At 40.1% G+C, this 12217-nt stretch overlaps 1 protein-coding gene across 1 annotated transcript in view; it reads right to left on the bottom strand.

The window, feature by feature from the left end:
- The window catches only part of LOC103465888 (dolichyl-diphosphooligosaccharide--protein glycosyltransferase subunit STT3B), a 34704-nt gene that overhangs the window by 15547 nt on the left and 6940 nt on the right, over positions 1-12217 (bottom strand). The window contains exons 2-4 of the mRNA XM_008411089.3: positions 2643-2751; positions 1586-1873; positions 971-1036 (exon numbers count right to left, since the gene is read on the bottom strand). Coding sequence (XP_008409311.1) covers positions 971-1036; positions 1586-1873; positions 2643-2751 — 463 coding nt within the window. The remainder of the gene's footprint in view (positions 1-970; positions 1037-1585; positions 1874-2642; positions 2752-12217) is intronic.

Raw genomic sequence — 12217 nt, 5'->3', positions numbered from 1 at the left:
TGTCAAACAAATTTAGAGTAGAATTTATAATGTAGATTTTTATTTTGCCCAGTCTTTTTATTGCAGTTGGTTGGATGGGTAATGTATTGTGTAGTGTGATTCTACCTTTACTGCACAGAAGGATGCATCTTAGTGCCATACCTCTTCTTGCCACAAGAGGCATCACAAAAACAACTATATAGAAAAATTTGCCTCTCAAAAGAAAGTTTTCCATTAAAGCTTTCATGTTTATCACCGATTATCTGTCTCACATTATACCGTCAGACATGGTGGAAGTTGTAATATATAAAAAATATTTTTTATATATTTACATACAAGTTACATACTGCAGATTCAACTTTCCAGGGAAGAACAAGTGATACCAAAATAACCATCCTAAAAAAAAAACTTTCCTTGCTTGGCTTTCAGGGCTTCACATAGACTATGAGAAAGATGATGACAGTCACTCCAGAGTGACTGTTCTGGAGTGTCAATATGACTGGTTCATAGTTTCATTCCAGGTTTGTGTTTTGAAGCTCACATTCATCAACTCTCAGAATCACTGGGGATTTCTGGTGCTTTAAAAAAGCACAAGTGACGCTTTGATCCACTCCCTAACAGGGCCATGCTGTTAGCCATTCATCCCTTCCTGCCTGGTCCTGGTCAGCGTCACGAGTCATGTCAAGTGAATGGTGTGGAAATGAACTCTAATTTGCAATTTTATATTGAATTTATATTGAATTACATTCAAGAAATACATTCTTGAATATGAACTGAGCCTTTTTTTTGTTTGTTTTTACAAGATCATGGATTATTAATACTTTAATAATTATTTTGGTATTTAATGAGGCAGTGTAAATGTTTTGTTGTGATTAAAGACAGAATCAGAAAATCTGAGCACTGTTATCACAATGAAAGTGCAAATAGCTCATTTACGGTCATGAAAACAAAAAATAAATAAAACTAGAAGCATTTGTGTGCGAGTCCTCACCATGTAGAAGTAGGACAGGCAGCAGCCAATGGCCCAGAAGACAGATCCAGTTTTGACTGACTTTACCTGCAGTGCACAAATGAGAGCATTAACACACACTCACTCACACACATGCACATGAAAAGCTTCCATTAGCCTGAGCTACTCCATGCTTTAGGACTTTGTTCTGTTGCAGCATGTCCAACTCGTTGGCTCTGGCTGAATTATTCATCATGTTTCTCCTTTTTTTTTAATGACTGATACAAAGCGAGGCGCCATGTCCTGCACATTTTCCCCCTGCAGCGGCTAATGAGGCCATAACAGGGCTAACGAGGCCTGACTAAGTGACTCAGGTTAGAGCTGCTGCTGGAATGATGGAGGAGGTGAGGTTAAAAAGTACAGAAAGAGTAAATGAGGAAGGTGAAGATTATTGGAGTCAACTTCACCATGGTAACACAATAGAATCCAGTTTTTACTCCATTTTAGCCCAATTTAATTGGAACTGAACAGATTGGAAATGGAAATGTGCCAATTCCAGCTTCTTGGAAGACGATGCCAAGAGGAAATATAAGTGGAAATGTAAACTTCTAAGTGGAGTTTTAAGTCATAGTAATAATAGAAATTGCTTGGGCGTACCCAGAGGTAGTACGTGAACTGCAGGGCAAAGATGGCGATGCCCTCGTTGTCGAAGGAGCCGGCCACGGAGCGGGAGATGTAGCCTGGGACGATGGCGATGAAGCAGGCCGCCAGTAGCCCCGCCCCCTGGTTCCACAGCTCCCTCGTCAAGAGGAAGGTGGAGATGGAGGTCAAGCCGCTGAACACGGGCGCCAGGAAAACACACACGTCCCGGATGTGGACGGTGAGATGGAGCAGGTTCAGCACATAGTGGATGAGGCCCGCAGTCACCATGAGGCCCGGGTACACCTGGGAGCAGACGGACGGAAAATCACTCCACTTAGAGAACAAAAAGGCTCTTTAAGACCATTATGCAGGAAATGCAAGACCTGTACCATGACAGAAATATACAAAAGAAAATTTCATATTTTATATTGTAGTAATGTTGAGCCTTTTTGCACAGAATGCATGTAGCATCCTTTGGGTTGGCAACAGAACTGAGACAATGGCAAAGACAAACATCGTCCAGCACCAATCATAAATTTACACATCCTCATGATAAATGTGAGGAAAAAAAAGCTACCCAGCTATCTAGCTAGGGTATATTAGCAACTAGCTAGCAGTAGCCTGAACTACCTCAAGTCACAGAACAGAATGAAGTCTAAGCTACATGCAAGTAAACTACATAGAACATGAGATTGAATGATCCTGCCATGACAAAATGTAAGGCCTATCATCAACATTTTTAAGGCCACCTAACATTTTTTTAAATTAATTTAAGACTTTTCAAGGATTCGCAGAAACCTGGTGTAATACAGTTTTTGCTTTTCTCTCTGCCTCTGATGAAACAAATGTAGTGGTGAAGTTGTTTTATCAGCTAATGGTGGAGAACTGAGAAACAGGAGCAATACAGAAGAGGAGAAAACTTACAGGGTAGTAGCTTAGCTGAATCAGACCAGCATACTATAATATCATAGATTACCCATGATATCATAGATTACTAGTTGAGACATATGCAGAGAATAAAAAGAAGCTGCCCTGCAAGGTACGCAAGACAGAAAGTGGAAATAACTCTTACCGTGCCTCCGACTATCCTACCAAGAGGATACCAGGCTCGTTCATCAAACCAGTTGAGGAACTCATAGAAGCCATTGGAGGTCAGGTGGTGAGTAGACCTGTAGTTGAACCTGCAACATGAGGCAACAAAAAGAAAGAGCAGCACTTGGTTAATTTTGGAAATGCACCAACAATTGTTGAATTTTTTTTAGTTCCAACTTAGCAACTAAGGTATTTTCCTAACAAGGACTGGAAAAAGCAAAAAGTAAAACAAGTGCATTATACGATGAATTTTAAGATTATCCCCATTTATAAATCAAGGCATTTATTCCCAAGCATAAAAAATGCATCAAAGTATAGTATATTTTTTGATAGGTTTACAGACCAAAAACAGCGAGACTTCTTAGTTTAAAACTGGTTTTAAACTATTTTTTCCTCATACGTGACTCCGGATGGACTCAGATTAGGTCTCAAATGTCAGGTGCCAGCTCAGATAAATAAGCTCCAAAAACCAAAAAAAGGAAAGAAGTAACCCGTTTGTTTTTTTCTTTTTAACATTTTTGGTGCCAATGACTGTTCAGACACTCAGCACAGGCCAGGAGGAGTGGAGTCGCGCTGAGAAGCAGTGGCCTCCGCCTGTGTTGGAGTCGCTCTGCCACTACAACGCACAGCTCGTCATGTACTCTGCACCATACACCATACCACCATAATACTTTAATGAGTATTATGGTATGGAGTGTACTCTGCACTCCATATAAGTGCAGAGTACATGACGTCAATTTTCAAAGAAAAAAATGTAAGTAAATATTTATAAAAAAAAGTGTAATAAAAATTTTAAATAAATATTTATTCAAACTAAAAGGAACTTTAGGTACATGTTCTTTTTTATTTCAAATACATCTTTTCCCCCGATCTCGAGATCATAATTCAACATCTGGCTTCAACATTTATTTTCTCAATTTTGACTTTTTTTTTTTTTCAAATATACAATAATTTTGACCCTCTCTCAGCTCCATACTTTAGAGTGGCATCAATTTAAAAAATACATTTCTATTATTCCTTATTTTGAGACAAATGTCTGAGATCACCATGGCAACACATGCATCACCCTGTTGATCCCTGTAGAAAACCAGGTGTTGGGCTAAATAACATCTTCCAGAAGCTGAGTGAACTCTGCTCAGTGAGCTCTGGGCCTGACAGAACCTGTAGAAACTCCATAGAAAGGATTTTCTTTCAGTACAACAGTGAGATGCTGCAGTAAGGTGAAGGGGCACAAACGGAGAAGATGATATCAGAAATTCAGCAAAGCTATTTCAGGTCATTTTGTTTGTGAACGTCGTGTGTGGGAGCAAAACAAAGAAACCAAGCACCAACTGACCTTCACCCTCCCAGGACTAAGGTGGATGGGAGGTGTCACCTGTTTTGTAAGCAAACGGCAGCATGTAGTTTGGCACCTGAAATAAGCAAACTACTTTAACATTCACTAAACAGAATTCCTAAATTCCTTCAGGCTCCAGGAGATTCACTTCAGTCAATCCAACACAGATTCCTTCAAGCTGATCTGAGAGGAGCTCAAAAGCCACTGCTACCTGGTTCAGGGATGGGATCAGGATGTTCCTGCAGCGTCTCCACCTATGGAGGTTTTCCAGGTGAAGTCGATCTTATCCACGGGTCTTATCTACCTCAGCAAAGACCTAAAAATCAACCACTGCTCTCTTTTCCTCTGCTGTGAAAGGTCTGGCTGACAGACAGGCCCACCAGGTCAGGTCTGCCCGTTTACAGTTAACTAAAGTCACCCCACTGTTGAAAATTCAGTAACTTTCTTGCTATATTGAGCAACAATTCACACAAAAAAAATTGGTATTGGTCTAAACTGGAATTGGCCAGGAATAAATGAAGGAATAAAGGAACGAAGGAAGGAGAAAAAGAAGTAAGAAACAAAGAAAGTAAGGAACTAATGAAGGAAAGCAGGAGGGAAGAACTAATTCCAGATCTCAATATCCTCTCTGGCTGTGATCCTGCTGCCCCAGCAGATGACAGCAGAAGTTTGTTCCATAAAGGCTGAAGCAGCACACAGTGTGGTATGCAGCGGCAGCAGAGCGTCAGCAGAGCAGCTCTCAGAGAACATACCTGCTCTTTTCATCACAGACCAGAAAGCTGGGCAGAGAGCCCAATCTGTCCACACTCTCCTCTCCTCTGCTGCCCTCTAAATAATTACTGATGAGTAGGCGCTTAGCGCTGCAGCCGTTCCTCTCACTGATGAGACAACATGGCCTCTACCACAGCCCAGTGTTGGGGAACTTAGGGCACCAGCTCAATGAAACTGAGGAAGCAAACTAAGAGAAGGGGGACAGTTGCCGGGCAACAGTAAGAGAAAGATGTAAAACTTTACGAGCATTATGTGAGGACATGCACAATACTGAGCAATCGATAGTAATGCTGACAACCGTTCGCCTTCAGCCTTCCTCAAAATCCTCCTGTTAACTTTAAAATGGGCTCCAGACATGTAAACCCTGTTGCCATGTTGCCGAGAGAGAAGAGGGCTGGACAAATCAATCAAAAATATGTATTGCAATAGAAACAAGATCAATATCAATAGATAATCTGATAGAACATTCAATACCTTCACTAAACTCTGAACCGCATAGCATTCTGGTAGATGTAGGTAGAGGAAAGGCTTAACCTGCTCAAATTCTCACAACCAGCATCAACCAACTCACTCACTCACTGGTTACCTAGCAACAACCTACTGGGTAATTTACGCAGCAGCAGATTTAGTTTTTGCCACCGTGACTCATAACCATTTAAAAATAAAAAACGGAGTGAAAAATGCCAGACAGAAAAGCCATCGTCAGTTTGGTAGTATTTCAGATATTTGGAAAAAAAAAACAAAAAAAAACTAATCAATAATTATCGATATTGACTGATATGAAACCCTTGTATCACGATATGTTTTTCAGCTGTATCGTAAAGTCCAAAGAGAGAAGCTGCAGAGACATTTTAGCAGGTGAATTTTTCAGTGTTTGTGCTCTAAAGTACAGAATATGTTGTAATACTTTGAAAAATACAGAACCCCAGCTTTTCTTGGTTTCAAGTTTTATTAATATTAATATATTAATATTTATCAGGATAAATCCTGATAAATATTAATTAGCAGCAGCCATGGGGACTCTTCTCTATGCATCATTTCACTGTTAATCAGCTGTTAAATAAAGGTAATAAGCACATTTCAAAATAGATTTTTCAGTTAGACTTGTAAAGTGCTAGATTTTGTGACATTGTTTTCTTGACTTTTCTTAATCCTTTCTGCTCCTGTCTTTGTACCTTATTTATATTTCCTCAAAAAACTTCTCAGTTATCATCAAGTTAGTTTCTTTGTTCCACATATTCAGTCATTAAAGAGAACAGCTCAACAGCAGCTCAGACTCCATAGGGGTGGAACCTTTATGATTAGATTATATTTCAGAAGTAAGAGGAGGATTACTGTTTCAGTGAGCCTGCGAGTTAAGATCCACCAAGATTAAAATCATGCTTTCACAGCATAAAAGCCTTGATTCCAATGACTATCGGTCACAAGTATGGGTGCACTAATTGCAGTTTTTTGGCCAAATACTGAATTCTAAAAAGCTGAATAGGCAATTCAGAATTTGACGAATATGGGTTTGTTTCTGTTTTTTTTAGAGACAAAGTCGCTAAGTTGGTAACAGTGGGTGACTGTTGACTCAGCCCTGGTGGGCAAGTCTGTCAGTTATAAGGTTTCCCCCAGTGCACTATAAGCCTGGCGGGGCACCAGCATTTTTATAAGGCCCTTAGATTTAAACAACAAATGTAATACACTGGATTTCCAGGGGGGCACAGTCTGTGAATATTTGAGACCCCTTCTAAAATGCTAATAACTGCCTATTTTAATAGTTCAAACACCAAATATACATTAATGCACACAGTGAAAACCGTTTTAGCACTACCATGGAAGATAACGTCCACTGTTTTTCTCATCTCTACTGTTGGGAGTATAGTCAACCAGGAGCGAGAAAAATGAATGGCATGCAGTTCTTTGCTGCATTAATATTGCTTACAGTGATACAGCAGTACTCCACAGTGCAATATGATACAGTACCAATGAGTGAGAGATTATTCAAACATGCAGAGTGCAGCTGTGTTTAGACACAGAGATTGGCAAACACTCCGTCTTAACTACAGAGCAGAATACACACCGAGGGGTGAATCAGCTCATTTAGGCTGATCCATGTGTCACCACAGGGCGCTGTACAGAACAACAAACAGGGGCAATTCTAACCCAGTCACATTTACATTCAATCCAACAATACAGTTCAGTCAATCAACTCAAATTCCAGTTCCAAACAGTAGGACTTAGACCAATTAATAAAAAGTGACAGTCAATGGTCAAACACTCATTTTGTAATCTAATAAGCTGAGGAAACTTCCAAAGGTACTGGTAATAATAATGGAGTAGCTAATCATTTTAGCTACTCCAGAAAGCTAATGTTTCTGTAGCTCAGTGTGAGCAAGGAAGAAGAGGCATTTGTAGTAGAGATGCACCAATCTGACAAAATTTCTTTAATCTTAAATGCAAAATGTATAGTTTTGTTTGTATAGTAATACTGTTGGCTTAACTATTGCCCCAAGAATGATGTTCTTTTTTCTAATTCTGCATACTGCAGTTAATATACATATTTGATGAAATTGCTACTATGTCATGACATTATGTTATGACAAATAATCTGTCAGAAAAAAAGGGGAAAAAAACTGAGCTCCTCTTTCTTTTCTCAGTGCCAACTAGAAACAACCAATCAGAGACAGGAGGCGGCTCTTAGCACTGTCAATCACAATCTCGCACAGACATTGTGATTGAGCATTCACACAGTCTGTTGTCTAGGTTAACAGTATAAAAATTGGAACGTCTTGTAGGTTAGTTAGTATGGCCACTGATGACGGCAGATAAACAAGTTTTCCTGTCTCAGTAAGTTTGTTTCTCTGCCATTAGCAAACTGAGCATAAAGTACACAGGGTTGATTGACAGCGCTAAGAACTTCCTCCGGGCTCTGACTGGTTGTTTTGACCTGGGACCGGTGAATTAATTCAGACAGCAATAGTAGATCAAGGAGGAGGTGGAGGAGATCAATATTTTCACAGATTATCTGTCTCATGCCATACGGTCACGACATGGTGACAGTTTGATATATGAAAAACATTCTTTAGAAAAGCTACATACTGCAGTTTTAATTATGATTGACTACTAAATTAGTTGAATAATCATTTCATCACAATTAATCCAATGAATAGTTTCAGTATAGCATGTAGGCATATAGATCCAGGTATAATTCTTACCGACAGTCATCAAGAACTGCGCAGATCTAAACCATACAGAAACATTGTCAAACTGATGAACTTCAGTAAAACTGGCAAAACCTTCACTTTGGCCATATTTAATAGAGAAGTACCTCCCGCCATGGTCTGCTGGATGCTAGAAAGGTCAGACCAGCACGCCTCCACAGGCAGAGAGAAACAAATAAAAAGAAGCCAATTAGCCGCTGATGATAGAAAACAGCTCTGACGAGAGACCAAAGGGAGAAAGCACGTGGGTTCGCAACTTATTTGCGAACTGCAAATAAGTTGCGGTTCGCTCTGCAACTTATTTGCAGAGCAAACTGCAAATAAGTTGAACGTATTCGAGGAACACATCTCCAAAGCAGCTCTTATCACAGAACTGGACCTTGTTTTACCCCGCAACACCTCTGGTTACTGAACTGCCATGGATGAAAACCCTTTAAGTGCCAACCAGGGTGACGTTGACTAAACCCAAAAGATCAAACTAAAACAAGATGACATTAGGGGGTTTCTGGAAGGACCTTCAGGCTCATTACAAAGCAGTTTCATCATCACAGTCTGTCAGAGTGCCTGAACAGCACAGGGATGTTTGCAACAAAGAAATTCACTTCTAAGATTAACAACCTGTACAAAAGTGCCACAGCCAATCACAGTCTTTGTCACAGACGTTTCAATCAATTATAAATGACGACAGCTGGCTTAATTCTGACTAGGTGCCCCTTTAATCACAGAGACAGTTCTGAGGGGGGATTTCATGATGCTACAACACGATGGACGTATAGTGGTGAGATCCCTAAGTATGTATTACTTTAGAAGTACACAGTACATAATGCCTCCAAGAAGATAACCTCCAATTCAAGCACTGTATCAGGAAGTGATGATCAAGAGCGAGAGAACCTTACTCTGCTTTGCAAAGCCCTGAAACATTGGGGAAAAAAAAAACTACTTTAAACAAGATGTAAAAAAAATAATCTGTGAAAAAAGAGTTAGAGTTTAAAGGTGAAGTTCTACAGGAACTTAGGACTCAAAACACAAGACTCAGAGACTCAAGTTTGGTTTGCTGCCGAGTCAGCTCGCCTCAGGATGGAAGACACTTAACCATGCAAGGCAAAATAGTTGACTAACAGAGTGGTTCTAGAAGAAATAACTTTTATATTTGTGGAATGATGGAGCATAAGGAAGGAGCCCGACAAAGTTTGTGACTGAACTGTTGAAAAGGCAGACTACGGAGCCTTGATGTACCCGTACTTGATACACAACGGGGACACAGAGCATGCCTGCAAAAACCTGTGACAGATCCAACTCCATGCACAACAATCGTTGGCTTCAAGCAACCCCAGATACAGGAGCAGTTATAAGAAAATGCCAGACTGAAATTTTACAAAAAGCTTTATTTTTATGATGTCCACATCACCAGAATTCAGGTAGATGTGCGAAGCATGTGGCTTTGTAAAAACGATCCTCGAGATAATCTGATTTCAGACACCCTATTGTTAAAAAACACATTGGAAGACCGGATTATGGATCTACCAAAACGCAGATGAAGCAGCCCCAAACAAATGTGGAATTCAAGGATAAATGCCATAGCAGTTATGGAGGAGAAGCTGAATGAAGTATTGCCATGGAAACACACCAACGCTGCAGCTCTGCGTTTAACCAGACCTGGCAGTATATCGGAAGGGAGCTGCAATGTGGTATGATGGCACACTTTAAATGAGCACATCTCCATTTTACAGTGCTGAAAAGCCTTTTGTGAAGATGAGGCGTCTTTCTACCGTTACTGTTCATGAAAAATGAGGTCATCTGAAGCTTCAGTATCTAAGTTATACAACCACTGTTAGAATCTAGATATTTTTATACATTTCCTTAACCAGTTTTCTGAAGTTAATCTGAGCATTTTTTTGAATATACTATAAATACCTAAGACTGAACTCAGTAGGTAGTCCAATACAGGGAATGTGTGTATATGGCTGAATGTTGGAGAACTAAAGTACAAAACTGTGTGCTAATGTCCACTCACGAATATGAAGGACTCTTATGTAGGATGAATGTGGATGGATCTTTTACACTAAAGTGAAGATTTCGTAGTAGAAAAAGTTAATGTGCCACATTCAGATATTCACAGTATTATATGAAAGCATCAACAATACACCATATCAGCGAACAGGTGCAGTTTAAAATTGCAGAGGCTTATGAAAACCATGGGAGTTTTAGTGATTAGGAAAATAGGATGTTGGTATTAAAGGAGTAGGAATGCGCCGATCGATCGCCCTGATTTCTTTAATTTTGAGCAAACGACCGATACCTGCATGTGAAATTGATCTCATCTACCTCTACAAAGATCTGGAAAGTAAGATACGAACATTCACTGTGTATTGTGACCTCATAACATCTGATAGCAGCTGTTTCTACTGACCATACAATTGGAATTACAAAAATAAATTTGTTTCATGGGGGATGCACAGTGGCACAGTTGACAGCACTGTTGCCTTCCACCAAGAAGATCCTGGGTTCAATTCCTGACCCAGGGTCTTTTTGCATGGACTTTTCATCTTCTCCCTGTGCATAGTGAGTTCTTTTCCTCTCACAGTCCAAAGACATGACTGTTAGGTGAATTGGTCCCTATAAATTATCCTTAGGCGTGAGTGTGTGTGTGTATGGTTGTTTGTCCCCTCTCTCTCTGTGTTGCTGTGCGATGGACTGGTGACCTGTCCAGCGTGTACCCCACATCTCGCCTGAAATGCCTTGCTGGAGATAGGCACTAGCACGTCGGGAGGGTGTAAGAAAATGGAATGATAAGAAAAATCCATCCATTTTCTTACACCCATAAGGGTGTAAGAAAATGGATGGATACAATCTGTTTCATGAAAACATCAATTTTGAAGGAACGCACTTTTTTTTAATAAAGTTTTTGCGCTAGGATGAGGTGGTGTTTCAGCTGCGACAAAATTAATGCACTTTGTAAAACTGCAATGGAAAAATGTTTCGCACATCACACGAGTCAACAGCCAGATAACTACTGATTTATCGAGTAAACAAACTTATTCACATGTGATTTTGATTGCATTTCTAATTTAATGGAAACACAGATATTGCAAAATTGCCCTTTTTCAACATTAGCGGAATATCAAAAAAGGTTTTGAGCACAGTTGTAATGGAAACGCAGTTAGTGCCACTTATTTAAAAAAAAAAAAAAAACATTGGTAGTTTATTTGTATGGCACATTCCAGATACAAGGCAGTTCAAAGTGCTTTATGATATAAAGCAGTTCAAAGTGCTTTATGTCATAGAAACATCACGCAGTCATCAACTAGCAAGCTATGAACATTACATTTTGTCAAACGCTCACATCAAAATCATGAAGCAAATGTACATAAAAAGTATGAATCAATGTTTCAGTTATGAATCAAGCTAACTTGGTGGGTTTTTAGTCTTGATTTCAAGCATCTCATCTCAAATGGAATTTGCCACAATATTTTTTCCAAAAATGTATTGGATATGCTTCAAAATGGGTCATGAATTTAAATTGGCCACAATGTAGTGGAAGGCCACTGGAAGTGATAACTGAATACTCTTGTGGAATGTGTAAGGCGTTACCCGTAGAGCTGGGGCAATGGCCGGCATTTGAGACGTGGCTCAGATGGAGCCAGACCCTCAGAGGGAGGTCCAACTAACCAGCAAGCAGCTTCGGCGCACACCAGACAGAGATGAGCGTTAATGAAGCCGTTTTTCTCTCTGCTCTGATTCTACTTCTGATCAGCGCATGTTTAACATGACCAAAATTCAAAGCACTACTGACTACTGGCTAGCTGCCTCATGCCGACGCCGTTTACCGTTAGATCTATAGTGGCTTGATCCGGAGCTTCTGAAGGAGAGCGACCATTAACCAGGCGCATCAAAGGGACGCAGGGTTGTGGGGGGCAGGGGAGGTGAGGAGGAAGGAAGGAGGAGAAGCAGGACAGCAGGGGGCTGATACAACCGTTTGCTCTCCTGCAATGTTATTCCTAAAGATAAACAGCAAAATGACAGCAACCTTGTATCGAAGCACCATGAGGAGCACTGTCATCAACCAGAGTAAATTCACTTTCTGTTTACTCTTAAATGAAAAAACTAGAGATCAGGTTTTTTCCTGCCGATTCCGATCACCCATGAGGGCCGATCACCGATACAGATCACCGATACCGATCACATAATTGTTTTTTTTAATCATAAGCACTACCGGTTACATTATGTGGAAAAAGGAACCAT

Source organism: Poecilia reticulata, chromosome 16, assembly GCF_904066995.2.
Source record: "Poecilia reticulata chromosome 16, P_reticulata-male-v2, whole genome shotgun sequence".
Classification (NCBI taxonomy): Eukaryota; Metazoa; Chordata; class Actinopteri; order Cyprinodontiformes; family Poeciliidae; genus Poecilia; species Poecilia reticulata.
The sequence above is the reverse complement of the archived record's forward strand: the minus strand, read 5'-3'. Positions and strand labels throughout refer to the sequence as shown.